The 18,710-nt window shown below is 36.0% G+C and overlaps 1 protein-coding gene across 1 annotated transcript in view; it reads right to left on the bottom strand.

Annotated features, from left to right (window-relative positions):
- The window catches only part of CFAP96 (cilia and flagella associated protein 96), a 20,108-nt gene that overhangs the window by 577 nt on the left and 821 nt on the right, over positions 1 to 18,710 (bottom strand). The window contains exons 2-7 of the mRNA XM_077762305.1: positions 16,141 to 16,318; positions 14,106 to 14,315; positions 13,031 to 13,168; positions 12,860 to 12,935; positions 8,265 to 8,444; positions 1,429 to 1,601 (exon numbers count right to left, since the gene is read on the bottom strand). Coding sequence (XP_077618431.1) covers positions 1,429 to 1,601; positions 8,265 to 8,444; positions 12,860 to 12,935; positions 13,031 to 13,168; positions 14,106 to 14,315; positions 16,141 to 16,244 — 881 coding nt within the window. The 5' untranslated portion in view covers positions 16,245 to 16,318. The remainder of the gene's footprint in view (positions 1 to 1,428; positions 1,602 to 8,264; positions 8,445 to 12,859; positions 12,936 to 13,030; positions 13,169 to 14,105; positions 14,316 to 16,140; positions 16,319 to 18,710) is intronic.

Raw genomic sequence — 18,710 nt, 5'->3', positions numbered from 1 at the left:
CCAAACAGTTAATAAATAAATAAACATGGAAAATTATTTAATGGGACCAATTTTAAAAACCACTCAGAAGTTTATTAGTCTTAAAATTAAGGTTAAAAAAAAAGCTAAAACTTGATTTAGGATACTATTTGTGATAATATAAAAAGAAAGAGCTTCAATAAATTCAAATTTACTAAACAGAAGATAAACTTCTGATTTTCAATAAAAGCAATCAGTTATTCTTTTCTTTGCTCCAAACATATATATTTGTAGAACTTTCTCAGTTCTGTTCTCTGGATAGAAAAGAACACACAAAAAATCTGAAACTGCCCCTTACTCCCCAAAACAATCCCATCTATTTGAGGGTGTGATAAAGAAAAGTATAATTTTACTCTCTGTTCTATATTACATAGATCAAGTTGAGCAGAGTACTGATAGATAGGTGGGTTGACAATGGATGAAGATCAAAGAACATGAAATAAAGACTCCACATATTTCAATTTCCACCAACTAGCCCCCACAGAATACTATGCCTGTAGCCAACAGTTAAATTATATAAATAATGATGGGCAGTCTTATTCTGGGGATAGGCTCATAAGACTGACATTATAATCCCTGTACACAAAGGATATAGATGTACTGAGATGTTTTTATAAAAGAAGGTGAATTGGGTGTCCTTTACTTAATCCATTATATGATTACGCTGAAGTTAGAAATATGTAAATTAGCTTAATTGGCATTAAAACTTTTTCAGTGAATAGAAAGGTAATCAAATGAATTCTTCCACTTATTCATGATCTTGCACACACGCCAAAAGACAATAATGGATTGTCCTTTCCTAATTTATATTCTGAACTCCTGACAACTTTTCAGTGTTGGGAGTGCACAAAACTTGAGTAAAATTGAACTTTTAAGATACTTTAATAATATAACTCACTCAAAGTATTATAATGTGATATTAACAGCATTTTTACTAACCGAAATATTTCCTAGAAGATTTCGTAAAAGATTATTTTAAACTTAAGGAGAGAAGTCTTAAGTGTCATTAAAATTCCTCACAATTACTGAGAGCCTGAAGCCCACAAAGAGATAATAATTTTAACAAAGATCAAAAACTCCCTTTGAGAAACAATGTTAACATGTACTGTTAACTGAACAATAAATATCTAACAGTCTCAAGCTACTCATAATAAGGTGCTATAGGTTTGCCTTAAAAATGATGCACAGAATAGTTTGGTACAAATAAATTAAGCTTTTTCAATTGGAAAATTTAGAAGATGGAAAAAAACTTCTAAGGGAGAGCTTCTAAATAAAAGGAGCTAAGATTTCCAAAGACACTTGGATCTGTCATTGTTTGCAGTGTGTATAAATAAAAGATATTATTTTGAAGGAATCTAAAAGTAAAAATAATTTTTCTTGGTTTATAGGCTAAGTGTAACATATTACTACCTTTTGACATTCAAAGTCATTATACTTTCAATTGGTCTGCTCTTTGGTCCACTTGGTGGATGGAAAATCTTAGCACCTTTGCTGGAAATCTGGCTTGCCAATTTAAGGGTCCCATAAGGGTCAGCAGAATGTGAAGGGTAAGGATCAAATGTTCCTGCCTTCATTCCACCAGCCTACAAATAAAAATGAGGTAATTTAATGTAGTTTTGTAAAATGCTTCTAACAAAATTAGATTTTGAAGAAGTTCATACATATTTGTGTATTGTCTATGGAGTTGGTCTTACATTTGAAGTGGTCTATACAGACATACCTCAGAGATGATGTGAGTTCAGTTCCAGACAATTGCAATAAAATGAATATAACAAAAAAGCAAGTCAAATGAGTTTTTTTGGTTTTCCACTACATATAAAAGTTGTATTTACATAATGCTGTAGTCTATTAAGAGTGCAATAGCACTCTTTTTCATTTGTGTCTAAAATTAAAAAAATGTATATACCTTAATTTTAAAATGTTTTATTGCTGAAAATATGCTAAACATCATTTGAGCTTTCAGTCAATGATAATATTCTTGCTGGTGAAAGTTCTTGCCTTGATGTTAATAGTTGTTGACTACCACCTTCAGTGGTAGCTGAAGGCTGGGGTGGCTGTGGCAAGTTCTTAAAATAAGACAATGAAGTTTGCCATGCTGACTCTTCCTTGCATGAATGATTTCTCCATAGCATACAATCAGTTTGATAAAATTTTACCCACAGAACTTCTTTTAAATTGGAATCTCTTCTCAAACCCTGCTGCTGCTTTATCAACTAAGTTCACATACTATTTCAAATCCGTTGTCATCTCAACAATCTTCATAGCATCTTCATCAGGAGTAGATTCCATCTCAAGAAACTACTTTCATTGCTCAGACGTCAGAAGCAACTCCTCATCCATGAAACTTTTATCACAAGATTGCAGCAGTTCAGTCCCATCTTCAGGCTCCACTTGTGATTCTCATTCTCTCACTATTTCCACCACATCTACAGTTACTTCCTCCACTGGAGGCTTGAACACCTCAAGGTCATCCATGGGGGTCGGAATCAACTTCCAAACTCCCGTTAATGTTGATATTTTGACCTCTTCCCATAAATCGCAGATGTTCTTAATGGCATCTAGAATGTCAATCCTTTCCAGAGGTTTCCAATTTTTCTTTGCCCAGAGCCATCATAGGAGCCACTATTTATAGAAGCTAGAGCTTTATGATATGTATTTCTTAAAATAATAAGGCTTGAAGTTGAAATTATTCCATGATCCTTGGGCTGATGTATAGATGTATTAACAGGCATTAAAACAACAGTAATTTCATTGTACATCACCAGCAGAGCTCTTGGGAGACCAGATGCATTGCCAATAAACAGTAATATTTTGAAAGGAATCTTTTTTTTTCTGAGCAGTAGGTCTCAATAGTGGGCTTAAAATATTCAGTAAACCATTTCATAAACAGATGTGCTATCACCCAGGCTTTGTTATTTATAGAGCACAGAGTAGATTCATCATAATCCTTTTTTTTTTTAATCAAATGTTTATTTGTTTGGGGGGAAGGGGCAGAGAGAGAGGGAAAAGAGAATCTCAAGCAGGTTCCACACTCAGCACAGATTCTGACGTGGTGCTCAATCTCATGACCATGAGATCATGACCTGAGCCATCCCGGCACCCCTATCATAATTCTTTTTTTTTTTTTAATGTTTTATTTTTATTTATTTCTAGGAGAGAGAGAGACACACAGTGTGAGTAGGGGAGGGTCAGAGAGAGAGGGAGTCACAGACTGCAAGAGGCTCCAGGCTCTGAGCTGGCAGTCAGCACAGAGCCTGACGCGGGGCTCGAACCCACGAACCGTGAGATCATGACCTAAGCAAAAGTCGGATGCTCAACCGACTAAGCCACCCAGGCGCCCCACCCCTATCATAATTCTTAAGGGTCGTAGGATTGGGGGAATGGTAAATGGGCACTGGCTTCAACTTAAAGTCACCAGCTGCATTAGCCCCTAAAAAGAGAGCCAGTCTGTCCTTTGTAGCTTTGAAACCAGGCATTGATTTCTCCTTTCTAGCTATGAAAGTCCTAGATGGTATCTTCTTTCAATATAAGGCTGTTTAATCTACATTAAAAATCTGTTGTTTCGTACAGCCACCTTCATTAATTTCTTAGCTAGATCTTCTGGGGAACCTGCTGCAACTTCTACATCAGTACTTGCTGCTTTACCTTACACTTTGGATACTGCAAATTAGTGGGCCTACCTCGGCTAACTTCAAACTTTTCTTCTACAGCTTCTTTACCTTTCTCAACCTTCAGAGAATTGAAGAGAGTTAGGGCCTTGCTCTGTAGTAGGCTTTGCATAAGGAAAAGTTGTAGCTGGCTTGATCTTCTACCTAGATCTTCTATCCACTAAAACTTTCTCCATCAGCAAGAAGTCTGTTCTGCTTTCTTATCATTTATGTGTTCACTGGAGTAGCACTTTTAATTTCCTTCAAGAACTTTTCCTTTGTGTTCACAACTTGGGTAACTGGCACAAGATGCCTAGCTTTTAGTCTATCCTGGCTTTTGATATGACTTCCTCAGAGTTTAATCATTTCTAGCTTTTGATTTAAAGTGAGACATGCAGGGCCACCTCAGTCGGTTAGGCGTCCAACTTTGGCTCAGGTAAAGATCTCAAGATTCATGAGTCCGAGCTCTGTGTTGAGCTCTGTGCTGACAGCTCAGAACCTGGAGCCTTTGTGTCCCTCTCTCTCTGCTCCTCTCCATCTCCCAAGAATGAATAAATGTTAAAAAAAAACTTAAGTGAGACATGCAACTCCTCCTTTCATATGAACGCTTAGAGGCTATTGTAGGGTTATTAACTGGCATCATCTCAATACTGTTTTGTCTCAGGGAAGATGGAGGCCCAAGGAGAGGGAGAGAGATGAGGGAATAGCCAGTCGGTGGGACAGTCATAACACACAACATGCATTAATTAAGTTCACCGTCGTACATGGGTGGCATTCATGGCACCCTTCCGAGCAATTACAATAGTAACGGCAAAGATCACTGATCACAGGTCACCATAATAAATATAATAATAATAAAGTTTGAAATATTACAAGAAGTACTATGATGTGACATAGAGACACAAAGTGAGCAAATAACTGTTGGAAAAATGGTGCCAATCAAGTTGCTCAACACAGATTTCCACAAACCTTCAATTTGTAAAAAACACAGTAACTGCAAAGCAATAAAACTAAGTATGCTTGTACTGTTCAAATACCAGCAGTCTCCCTGCCACCAATTTTATGGGGCAAGACACTGTAGTTTCTAAAAGTTCTCTATTAAAATGCAAATGTTTATAGGAAGGTAACATTCCAAACTATTGTCAAGTATTAATATTTGTTTGTTTGTTTTAAGCTTATTTATTTATTTTGAGAGACAGAGAGAGACAGGACGTGAGCAGGACAGGGGCAGAGAGAGAGAATCCAAGCCAGACTGTGAGATCATGACCTGAGTCTAAATCAAGAGTTGGATGCTTAACCAATTGAGCCACCCAGAAGCTGCAAATATTAATATTTTAGTAAGAGTTTATCAGATCAAGAAGTTAGTCAAAATTATTTTTTGACCTGTACACAAAACAAACATTTGCTTTGACTTTTTAAGCTGGTTTACCACAATTTTATCATTATATCATATATAGTTACCAAGAAAACTCCATAGAATCTTCATACCCAATTTAAATAGGCATCCTTTGTCTTACAATTTCTACGCCAAATATACATGAAAATTTTATTCAACAAAAAGATATAATTGGAATATTTCAAGTTTTCCAGATTGAGGACACATAGATTCTTTCAAAGAGCAACAAATAATAAGGAAACTTAAGTGAAATAAATTCATTAATAAAAGTAAAAGCAAAATGGAGGGATTAAAAATACAAAAACATAGGGATGCCTGGGGGGCTCAAGTCAGTTAATTATCCAACTTTGACTCAGGTCAGGTCTGTGAGTTAGAGCAACTTCAAGCCCCATGTCAGGCTCTGTGCTGATAGTTCAGAGCCTAGGGAGCCTGCTTCAAATTCTGTGTCTCCCTCTCTCTCTGCCCCTTTCCCCTTCTCAAAAATAAATAAATGTCAAAAAAAATTTTAAGTAAAAAAAGAAAAAGAAAAGGAAAAATATATATGGTAAATAAATAAACCAAACCACCAGATGATGCCTTACAAAATAAATAAATAAATCTACATTATAATTAGGAATGAAAAGGAGTGGACATATATGGAATAACCAAAAATATAAAATAACATTTTTGTAAACTTCTATGTTAATAAATTTGAAAACATAAATGAAATTATTTTCAAAGAAAATATAAATGTCAAATCAACTGAAAAGAAATACAAATCAGGTAAGGCACTATAGAATAAATTAAGCCCAGAACATTTCAATGAGAAATTCTTTCAACCTTGCTTTTCGTGGTACTACTTGAAGTGTTATAGAACACAGAAAAAGAAAAAAAATCTCCCTGATTATTTTAAGACACTAACACCTACTTATACCAAGATAAAACAAAGCATACCAAAAAAGTTAGACCAGTTACACTAAAAATTATTGTTGCAAAAATACTTAAAATATTAATAAGATAAAGTATTACACTTAAATACAATATAGCCAAGTGGAATTCGTTTCACGCAATTTGTTATCATTCACCTTATAACAAGTCGAAGAGAGAAAAAAATGATGGTCTAAATAGATTACACAAAAACATTCAATACCGTTCTACATACATTCCTGATTTATTCCTACTTTTGGCAGTAGGAATTATTCCTATTTTTATAAAAAAATGAAAAACTAGAGTAAATTCAGGTAATTCAAAGTAAGGCAAATTCAAGTAAATTCAAGTAAGGCAAAGAATGGCCACTATTGCTATCCTTAGCAACTAGACATGAACATGACTTAAAAGCAATGAATACTGGAAAGGAGGGAGCAAAATTATTTGTAGATAATGTAATCACATATCTGAAAAATCTAAAGAGAAGCAACATAATACCCATTGGAACATAAGAAAATTTAATGAAGTGGCCAATTATTAAATGTTTTGATAAAGACAATTACATAAGGGAATATATGATGGGAAAAAATTGTTGATCAGAGCCTTAAAATAAATAGGAATAAAACAGAAGACATATACATCTGTATGAAGCAAAATTTAGAATTCTATAAGGGAAATAAAGGTTTTAATAAAGAGTTTATTTCTGATCAGAAGAGTCAAACCACAAATATGCTGAAGGGCACCTGGGTGGCTCAGTGGGTTAAGTGTCTGACTTCTGACTTCAGCTTAGGTCATGATCTCATGGTTCAGAAGATCAAATCTCCACATCATTGCAGAACCTGCTTGGGATTCTCATTTTCTCTCTCTCTCTCTCTCTCAAAATAAATAAAATTTTTAAAAATTAAATAAATAAAATAAACTAAGACATCCAAAAATCTAAAGATTTAACTTTTTAACAAAATACCAAAGGTCTTTTTCCCCCCAGAACTTTAGACAGAAGTAACTTCAGTATTTTAGAGAATAAATCTAGAATGGCCAATGTAATTTTTTAATCTTTTTTCTTTTTCTGAGAGAGAGAGAGAGAGACAGCGTGAGCAGGGGAGGGTCAGAGAGAGAAGGAGACACAGAATCCAAAACAGGCTCCAGGCTCTGAGCTGTCAGCACAGAGCCCGACGCGGGGCTCGAACCCACGAGCCACGAGATCACGACCTGAGCTGAAGTCGGACACATAACTGACTGTGCCATGCAGGTACCCCAAAACTGCACACATTTAAAATTTACAATTCTATGACTTTTGACATTTGTATGTACCCTTGAAACCATGACTGAAATCAAGATATAGATCACATCTCTCCCACCTAAAGTGTCCTCTTACTTTCAAAACTGGATTTCGAAAAGATAAAAGCTGAATCCTTACCTTGGTCTTCATGTCAAAATGTATTTCAAATGGAGATTTAAATGAAAAAGGAAAAAACTAATAGAAGAAATCAAGAATGTATTTTTTTTTTTAATATTGGTGATAAGGAAAGTCATTTTTGAGAATGTCATTAAACGTAGCACAATTGATAAATTTCACTACATCCAATTATTAAGCTTCTGAACAGCAAAATGCTGTAACTAAAGTCAAACACTGAACAAGCTAAAGAAACTATTTTCAACACAAACAACAAAAGAAAATCCTTAATATATGAAACGATCTTACAGATCAGTATGAAAAAGACAAATATCCTAATAGAAAATCTGTAGGTAAAATGAACAGGCGATGCACAGAAGACAGAACAAAGTATAAACTAAGGTTTATATACTACAGAAGCATTTTTAGTTTTATTCACACTTGTAAAAGTCTGCAGAGTAGGAGATAGTTCATTTTAACAACCATTTCAAAACTTGAAAGATGGTCTGGCTTTTCATGGTTTTGTGAAAAAACTATACCTAAGATCTAGAGAGATACTTGGAAAATCCATTATAAATTCAAATACTCTTGAAACGATGAATAATTATTTCATTGCAAGACCTCATTATTCTCTATACTAGCCAGGCTTTGCGACTTTTCAAAATTTTGTTAAAACAGGTTTCACAATTCTTATTGTGAATAATAAAGGTGTGAGTAATAAACAAAAGTTTATTATTTACATAGGTAACAAAATGACTTGACATAGAGGCAACAGTTCTTTATAATGCTTAATATTTTTTCATTCTAAAATTTTTTTTAATTTTTTTTGTTTTTTTCTGAGAGAGACAGCATGAGCAGGGGAGGGTCAGAGAGAGAGGGAGACATTCTAAAATTTTTAACTTACCTTTTTACCAGGAGAAGAAGGCTTAAAAGGGTTTGCAAGTAATTTTTTCTTCTCTGTTTTTTTAATTGGTGGTAAAGCTTTCTCAAACAAATAAGGATTGGCGTCAAAATATTCCCTTGGGTAAAGATTTAACTTGAAAGGTGTTCCTTTAACTAAACTATGGTGTTCTTCATTCTCCTTCTGTAAATCAGAAAGTTTGAAATTATGTAACATAAATTATTCAAATTAAAAGTAACAAACTTTCTTTTAAATTTTAATATAAGCATGTAGATTTTTTAAATCTATACTGCTGGGTTCACTTCTTTAAAACATTCCTTTGTTATGTTTTGTTTCTATGATACAAAAGATATGCTTACTTATGAATGGATGAAAGTATGATTGTTCTGTTTAGATATAAATTTATTTGAAGTACAGAGATCCATGTATCACCTGAAGAAATCTAAATTAACTATCTGGATGATATGATGTAGTAAACAAAAAAGGACTGGTTTCTAGTTCAAACCCCAACTCCTTCTTGCTTTTTAGCATTTCTCAGGGACTCTGGGAAGTTTACTTATCCTTTTAGTGCCACATTTTCTTCAACTGTAGATGATATAATCTCTCTGCCCTATGCCGCCCCACACACAGAATGCTGTTGTAAAGACTAAATAAGATTAACTGCTTAAAGCACCTGGCATATGGTGGGCCCTAAATAACTGTCAGTTTTACTTCTAAAAATGAGGAATATTTATTCTTTGTAACATTTTTATATATTAACTACCTAGTATTCAAGCAAAACAGAGGTCATTTTTTTCCCTCCTGTTTTGCAATCTTCTCTATGGGATAATACTTACAAAAATTTCTGCTAATAAAGAAGAAAAAAATGTCATGCTATGAAATACAGACTTGAGCAATGACTATAAAATGAATATTAATATTTTTTCCACTTTTTTCAAATATTAAATCTGGTATTTCATCATTCAACAAAAAACTGAAAACGTTTGGTAAATGAAATCTAAAATAGTTAATCCAGGAAGACAAATTTTCATTACCAAGAATAGTGCTATAATGTAAAAACTCCCTTGGGCAAAAGAAGAGGGGCCTGCAAATGAGGAAATACCAACCACTGTTTGATCTCAAACTCTATCGGGGTAAAAGGTCAAGGGTTGAGCAGCCTAGCTCCTCCTGGCTGCAGCAAGCTCCTGAGATGTAAATTTTTAGTGAACATTGTGATTAGAACGATCAAACATTTTCTTCAAGCAACTGTTAAGCAACACCCACCTCTAACCGCAAAATTCTCTCGCTTCTGTACACCGGCTTTGCCCCTCTCCCTATATAAACCCTGAGCTATGGCCCGGCGGGGCTCTCTTCAGAGGACTCTTTGGGTGTTCACGAGGGGCTGTCTGGCTGGACTAAAATAAACCTGAATAACCAACTCCTTTTGTGTTTTGTGGGCTTTGTTCTTGGTGATTCTCCTTTGGAAAGGGAGGTCTAACAATAACACTTTCAGGACTTTTTACTCTCTTTTTTATTTTTTTCCTTGGTTTTGTTTGTCCTCTTCCTTTCTCCAACCCACAGAAATTTTACCTCTTCTTTCTGATCGTCTCTCCCCTCTTCCACAGCTCAGTGGTAATGATAATTTTAACCATTCCATTTATCCTTTTGGGCAGTGGTTCTCAAATTTTAGTTCTCATTGGAGTCTCTTGATAATTCATTTCAGATACAAATTACCACGCTCTTCCCTCAGAGATTTCTAGATCCTCTTGGTCTGCTATATGGTCAAAAATCTAACATTTTTGGGGTGCCTGGGTGGCTCAGTCAGTTGGGCCGCCGACTTAGGCTCAGGTTATGATCTGACAGCTTATGGGTTTGAGCCCTGTATTGGGCTCTGTGCTGACAGCTCAGAGCCTGGAGCCTGCTTCAGATTCTGTGTCTCCCTCTCTCTCTCTCAAAAAATTTCAAAATTTTTTTTAAATCTCATTTTAGTCACCCCAGGTGATTCTGATGCAGGTTATCATGAGGCAAGGCTTTAAAGAATACCTTTTGCTAGAGTATGGTCACCTTTTACTGGAATGCTGTGTTTGTTTTACCAACCCCTGCCCTAGAGTATTCAGCGTAATATGAATCAGCACATACATGAGAGGAAGCTACTCAAAGCCAAAAAAAGAACCACCTAAGAAGACTAAAAGTAATAGTGTCTGGCTCTTACCACAGAGCTGGCAAGAGTTCTTGTTCCATCAGCTATGCTGGAAGACATGAGTCCTAGGGCACTGGGTAGAGCACACAGAAAGGGGTGGCCCCCGCAGTACAGAGTAATCATCCCTAGATTGAGCACTGCTCCTGTACCACCTAACAAATCTGAAACCAAGCAAGACTTGAAAAAAAATCAAACTGTTTCCAAATCATTTTACTGCATCCCAGAACAAAGCCCAAGAATCTTTATAAGAATACAAAAATATACAGCACTCTACAAAGTAAATGTCACAATGCCTAACATCCAGTCAAAACTCACTAATCATGCAAAGCAGAAAAATATGACCTATACCAAGAAGAAAAACTAATAATTCAAAATCAACGAAGAACACAGATGTTAGTAGAGAAGGAAACTGAAACAGCAATTAAACTGTATTCTATACACTCATAAAGCCACACAAAAACACCTAAGATATAAAACACTCAAACAGAACTCCCTGAGAGCAAAAGTACAACGTGTGAGATTAGAAATACACAGGATATTGCAGATGGGACACTGCAAAAGAACAGATTAGTGGCCTTGAGGACACAGGAAAAGAAACAATTCAAAATAAAATACAGAGAAGGAAAAAAGAAAATTAAAAAAAAAAGAAGGAAACAGAGCACTGGTAAACTGTGAGGAATTTCAAAAGACCTAATGCATATGTACTATGAAAGAGAGGAGAAAAATGGAAGGGCAGAAAAAATAACTGAAGAAATAATAGCTGAAAATATTCCAAATGTGATGAAAACTATAAACCCACAGATCCAAGAAGCTCAATAAACCCCAAGCACAAGAAGCAAGATGAAAATATGACCAAGGCATATCATAATCAAATTGCTCAAATGAGTGATAAAGAGATCTGAAAAGAAACCAGAGGGAAAAAGACAGTACGTAGAGAAGAACAAAATCCAACATGACAGGGCATCTCTTGTCAGAAACAAGCAAGAATGAAGTGGAGTAATCTGTTTAAAATTCTAAAAGAAGGGGCACCTGGGGGCTCAGTCCCATAAGCACAGGTCACGATCTCCCTCTGTCATAACCTTGCTCAGGTTCACAAGTCCAAGCCCCCAACTGGGTCCTGAGGGGTCGGTCAGCACACAGCGCAGAGCCTGCTTTGGATTCTGTGCTCCCTCTCTCTCTGCCCCTCCCTTGCTCATACTCTCTCTCTCTCAAAAATTAAACATTAAAAATTTTTTAATAAAAAAATTAAAAAATTAAGATTAAAAATTAAATTCTAAAAGAAAAAGCAAGAGTGCATTTTTAAAATTATCTTCAGAATTAATTTTAGAAAGTCCAGGGATATAAAATATATGACTTACGAATAATAAGTTTTGAAAATAAAAAAGAACTTTACTATAAGGAGAGAAAAGTATCTTATCACATAAAATTTAGGATAAAATTGCCTTGTATATATTTATATCAAGTATTATTATTATTCCTACAGATTAAAAGCAGTTTACACATTAATTTTCTAATAATCCACACATAGAAACAAAGATGCTTATTACATGACCAAGGTTTCTGCCCAATTTAATAGAAAACTGTTCCTGAGTTTGGACGCACTGCCATATAAAAATGGCCACTATCCTTCTACCTCGTAGCCCTACTGTTGCTTAAAGTCACCACTTCGAAATTGTTGAAGACTGCACGCCTAAAATAAAAATAAACTAATATAATGTTTGCTATTTAATTTCTGTTGCTTAATGTCCAAACTTGACTTTTCATTAAAACCAGCTTTTTTAAGTTATACTGAAATTGTTAAATTATGTTAACACTGTCCCAAAATTTATGCGTTCCGCATTCTCACTCAGGCATTGTGCATATAAGTGACTATGTTTCATTCTAAGTCAAATATTATATAAAATGAGTGTAGAGGCATATACCAGTACATTCCGTTTTTATTTCTGTGGTTTAGTAGAGAGTACCCTCCCCTCACCCTATCACTCTCTCTTCGGTAGGTGTTCATCCATTCTCTACTTTCCATCTTCTCCTTCCTCCCCGTCACTCCTTCATTCCACTACTGTCTTAGGCACAGGATTTTAGGGTGTGGTGGTGTCATAAAGGTTAGAACATGACTCTTCTACTCAAAAATAGGACATAGCTGATCAGGCCAAGTAAGAAAGGTGTCACAGCTAGTTTAGAGAGAGATAAGGTAGATGTAGTAAATTATAGCAAGAGCCAAAAGCTCATCCAGGGAAGAGCTGAGAAGATCTACAGCAAGATGTGGAAACTGAATATCAAAAAGGTAAAATTATCACAATTCATAGATATCAGTCTACCATTGCCCTAGTAAATAAAACAATCCCTAATTAGATCACAAATGAATTCTCAACATCAACTAAGAGAAAGATTGAATGAAGTTAAAATTAGATTATATTACCTTAAAATTTAGTTTGGCTGCATCGTAGAAATCAGCAGAGTGTGAAAACTGTTTACCTATGGTAACATTTGCATAGCTAAGGAAGAAAATTAAGTAATGGTGACTTCATGGTTCAGAAATTTTAAAGTTTATTTAACTTCAAATTATATGAAAGCATGTAAAGTATCTTACCCATATCCTGTTCCTTTCTTTCCCGGGTTTGTGTATAAATTCTTTCCAGGGACCTGATATTTGTCTTTGGGTTTTGCCTGTGCACTGAAGAATGGCACCGGACCGCCAATTGTGCCATAATAGCTTCCTAACCCGCATCTTAAGTCCAGTTTTTAAAAAACACAGCAAATTAAAACAGCAAATTTTGTGTTATATATATTTGACCACAATTTACAAAAAAATCACTGAAAAAGGAGCAAAATATATGCAATGGAATTGACTTGCCAACGCTGTTAAGAAAAAAACAACCATTCTGTTTAGTTTTTAGTCTTATTTCCCCCATTTTTCAAAGTCACAAATTTTGAGATGAGGTAGTGGTTTTAATTTTTTATGCTTATTTTAAATGTTCCACATAAACAAAATTTCAGAATCTCTAGGAAGTGAAAATAGTTTCCATTAATTCAGAAGATTGCAGTTTTACTACCCTCAGAAAAAAAAAAAAAATAGCACAAGCACAAAATCAGCCTTCAACCAATCCTGGTCTACTATAAATTCTACATAGAGACAGTCAACATTATAGAGTGTGCATTAACATCTTATCATAAAGCTCAACCAAATACTATGATGTAACAGACTATATGATTTTCTTTGTTTAATGGTTTAAGGGTAAAAAAAAAAAAATGAACCTTCACATTGACAACTGTCGCAACTAAAATATTGCTAAACTCCATGCATTATCTTCAAAATAATTTTTAAATAACATGTCTTGATAAGTCACTTTTTACCAAAAAAAGACTTCACCTAATTTTACAATTTTTATTTAAACTTTTAAAAAAAAATTTGCAAAGCAGAAAAAACAGTGTAGGGCACAGATATGATGACCCAAGGAGGGTTTTTCAAGGTTTTCAAACAAATTTATTTGCATTATTTAGCTGGCTTTTTATTATATAAATTAATAGCAGTGACATAAGCATAAATTTGATGACTCTTAAAAAACCCATCATACTTAAGTAAGTCCTCCAGAAAAAAACACTTAATTTGGGCTAGAGAGAAAGGTGCAGAACATGAATTCATGACTTTTCCCCCAAACACTTACGGCTTTTTATCTCCACTACTAGGGAGGAAGGCTTTCCCTAGATTTTTTTTGGCTTCTTCCATCATATGCCGTCTCCTCACTTGATTCAGATTTACATAGCCTTCACCTTCAAATATCCTTACAAAATGGGGATCAAAATAACCTGCCTGGAGATTTGACATTTCTTTGGATCCCCCAGGTAGCNTTTGATTGGGGCCAGTGAGTTTGGGGCTCTAAAATGCTGTCCCAAAATGCTCACCGAAAGCTCTGTTACAGACCACATTGACAATAAGACCTAAGAGGTTTCCATCACAACATTTTAATAATTAGATCAAGGTCTTGGTTATAGACTCTGAATTTTAGAACTGGGAGAGACCCTAACAATCATCTAATCTAATGTTTCCTCATCTACATACTAGGAAGCACCAGGTGAGATTATAAGTGTGTGTGTGTGTGTGTGTGTGTGTGTGTGTGTGTGTTTAGGTTGAAGGGAAGGCAGTTCCATACTCAAACTGCGTGTGTGTGTTTGGGGTGTGTGTGCGTGTGTGTGTGTGTGTGTTTGTGTTTAGGTTGAAGGGAAGGCAGTTCCATACTCAAACTGCGTGTGTGTGTTTGGGGTGTGTATGTTTAGGTTGAAGGGAAGGCAGTTCCATACTCAAACTGCGTGTGCTTGGGGGGGGGTGTGTGTGTGTGTGTGTGTGTGTGTTTAGGCTGAAGGGAAGGCAGTTCCATACTCAAACTGCGGCAGTTCCCCTACTGGATATGTACTCAAGACACATGAATGTCTATATCCACTAATAGGCATGAACCAGAATGTTCACAGCAGTTTCATTCATAATATTCAAATACAGGAAATAACGCAAATATCCACCAACAGGAAAACAGATAAATAAATGTGTTATATTTATACAATGAAATACTAGTGGCCCAGTAATTTTTTAAAAGGCTGTTTTTATAAATATTTAGAACTTCTATTATAACTTCCATCTGGAAGACCTCTATTTGGGAAGTCGTTCACCAATGTGAAAACTTTTTTGAAGTGCAAAGAATCCTTAAATCAGCTAGTTATTTAAATATGAATTTATATCACTGATTTTTAACTTAAATATTTGAAAAGGTAATATATTCACATGGTTCCAAATTTAGTAATATGTGTTTTTACAATAAATTTTCCTCCCACACTCAGCCACCCAATTCCTCTCCCACAGAAATTCATGATATTTATTTTGTTTTCCAGAGAATATTTAGGCATGTTCCAATTAATACTTTCATATATATCGTTTTCCATTTTTAACGTTTAGCATGCTATTTAGTAAACTATTCTGCACCTTGATTTTTTTTTTATTTATTTAACAATATATCTTGGAGGTGTTTCAGGTCAGTTGTATTCTAATTGTAACAAGGAAGTCATTGAATAGCCAAAAATTTAACTAAGACATATAAAATGTTTATTTACGTTAGCTCTTTTTATTATTTAAAGGACTCTCTAAAACTCCCTCAACTATTCACATAGTGTAGTCTTTCATTCTCCAAGAAAATAATTACAGCTAGTGTTTGGGATGCAAATGTAAATGCTGCTTGCATAGGAGAGTGTCCCACTGAGCAAAAACAAAATAAGCTAAAAACAAAATATTCTGAGAGAAAACTTGCCCTGCACCTTTGGAAAGAAGTAAAATTACTTACGAAGAAAATATATGAAAGTAGGGGATCCCAATGAAAGAAGTTTTCTGCTCTTACAAAAGTTCTCTCTCAAATGTATTGAAATTTACAAGTTTATTCAACTTTAAACTTAATGCTTTAAGGGGAGCCTGGGTGGTTTACTGGGTCAAGCGTCTGATTCTTCATTTTGGCTCAGGTGAGCATCTTACAGTTCAGTGGATTCTCTCTCTCTCTCAAAATAAAAAAATATATATACTTAATTAAAAAGTATATTTTTAAGTATATTATTTTAATGCTTTAAGATATAGAGCATTAAAAATATCATTTAACCCAAATATTAAATCCAAAATTTCCTACAGGACATCCAGTATTAGGTTATAAAGAAAACTAGATATACTTACGATTGAATGAGGACACATATTTATCACCAACAGTAATGTACTCCATCTCACTGAAGAGGCCAATCCTCTCCATATCCGTCTTCCCTCCTTCTGCAGGCATGGCTGCTGCTTGTGGCGCTGCTTTCTACACTGACAACCTCAAAAGATTCTTTGCGGTTCTTTTGCAGCAAAATCCTACTTTACATTGAGAAATACAGAGAAAAGGTAAAGGAATAAGGCAACTGCTAAGTTTCAGTGCAATTTATTTTCAGTCTGAGAGTGGACATTCACTATAAAATAATGTCCCGAACGACATAGGGAAGGAATCTACATTGTGGGGCTGAAGGGAGTTAATGGACCTCAAAATTATCACCACGAACCCTCCCCTAGATCTTCTAGGTAATAATCCTCATATTACAAAGAAATGTGTATGACAGCATTTATTGCGCTGCCATTCATCCGTGGCAAATGATAAAATCATTACTGTGTCAGGCTTCTGGGTGGCTCAGTCAGTTGGTCATCTGACGGGCTCACGGGTTTTGGGTTAGAGCCCGGCATCAGGCTCTGTGCTGACAGCTCAGTCTGGAGCCTGCTTCAGATTCTGTATCTCCCTCTCTCTCTCTCTCTGCCTCTCCCCTGTTTGTGCTAACCATAACCCTCCCGTTTGTGCTCTGTGTCTCTGTCTCTCAAAAATAAATAAACATTTAAAAAATCATTACTGTGTAGTGTACTATAAACACCGCATATATATCCTTCTTTTGAGAAGTTTGAAGTAGATTTAAAAATCATAATTATATAAGGCGGGGATACTTTCAGTTTAGATCAAATGACTTATACTGCGTTGTCTCTCATTGGAAATTACAAGTTTTTCACTTTCCGTTTAGATCAAATGATTTGAACATACTACGTTGTTTCTTATATTGGAAATTAAAAGTTATGCACAACACATACAAATATGATGTGTTATGTGTACCTGAGTTTTTTCAAGTTTAAATGAATACAAGAAATGTGTCACTGGCAAAATTAGTTCACAAAGGGGATGGGTGGGAAAGGACAATTGTCTAGACAAGATTAAAATAAAGAACACAACAAACAAGAATCCGCAATGAATTAATAGTATTTGTTAAAGGGCAAACTCCAACTGTGATTTTTTTTTTAATGTTTATTTACTTTTGAGAGAGAGAAAGCACAAGTGTGGGAGGGGCAGAGAGGGAGACAGTGGGTCCGCAGCAGGCTCTGCACTAACAGGAGAACTCATGTCCCATAAGATCATAACCTGAGCTGAAATCAGACGCTTAACCAAATAAGCCACTTAGGCACCCTTTCTTTTGAAATATCACTTTAAACAATATTCATTTAGGTTTTTTTAATTAGACATGTTCTAGAAAGAAAGAGCTGAGGAAGATTTGCCTCCATTTCATCACAGGATTTTTTAACTACCAACTAGATCTAGGTACTGGGCACACATTTAGTGAATAAAGCAAGTATTGGCTTATGCTTTTGCCTTGAATTTCAGTGACACTTAAACACGTGGGCCTGTTTGGAACTGTCACTCATCTGAGCATGAATCTTGACTATCATGTAATATCCGGGGTCAAGTAAAGATTCCATTTAAACTAAAGCATGAGGAGGCACCTGGGTGGGTCAGTGGGTTAAGTGTGGGACTCAGGTCATGATCTCACAGTTTATGAGTTCTAGACCCAAATCCGGCGCCATCCTGATAGTCAGGAAACGGTTTAGGATTCTCTCTCTCCCTCTCTCTGCCCCTCCCCCATATACACAGTGTCTCTCAAAATAAATAAGCTTTAAAAAAAAAATCAAATAAAGCAAAGGAAAATATGCTTCCTTCCCCCCCCCTTCTTCCTCTGATCATGTATAGTTTAAAAGTAAATGGGGGGCACCCAGGATCTGACTCAGGTCATGATCTCATGGTTGGTGGGTACAAGCCTCGCTTACGGCTCTGTGCTGACAGCTCAGAGCCCAGATCCTGCTTCAGATTCTGTTTCTCCCTCTCTCTGCCCCTTCCCCCACTCACACTCAGTCTCGCTCTCTCAAAAATAAATAAACTTTAAAAAATAAACAAATAAAAGTAACCATCAATCAGTTGGGACATACTACTCTCATATACAGCCTGTTTCAAAGCTCCATCCCACTGCCCAACCGCAAGCGCTTCCTGGGCTGTTACAGGGACTCAATTCCTTCACATGGCTCCCCAGGTCTACTGTCACCCACATGTGACACCAGAGGAACCCCATTCCCTGGCACCTGGGCTCCATTTGTCTTCTTCCAGTTCTCAGGGAAGGCTCTCTCCAGCCGCCGGACCTTGGCACATGCTGTCTCCCTTCATGCAAGTACTTCACTGGGCCCAACGCTAATATTTCCCCCAATTAACACTGATCTTTCAGACTGCGTATGTTTCAGACTGTGTATGTTCGTCATTTCTTTAACTCCCCCCGTGGTAGCAGCCTGCCCTCTTTCCAAGCCCTCCCCACGGTTGTCTAGCGGGTTTTCACTCTCCGGTCACCGTGTACCCATCGTATAAGTGACAGCTGCCTCCCCCCCCCCCCCCCCGCACCCTGGGGTGCGG

This window comes from Crocuta crocuta, unplaced genomic scaffold, assembly GCF_008692635.1.
Source record: "Crocuta crocuta isolate KB4526 unplaced genomic scaffold, BGI_CrCroc_1.0 scaffold90, whole genome shotgun sequence".
NCBI lineage: Eukaryota > Metazoa > Chordata > Mammalia > Carnivora > Hyaenidae > Crocuta > Crocuta crocuta.
Note: the sequence above shows the minus strand (reverse complement) of the source record. Positions and strands in the feature narration are given on the sequence as shown.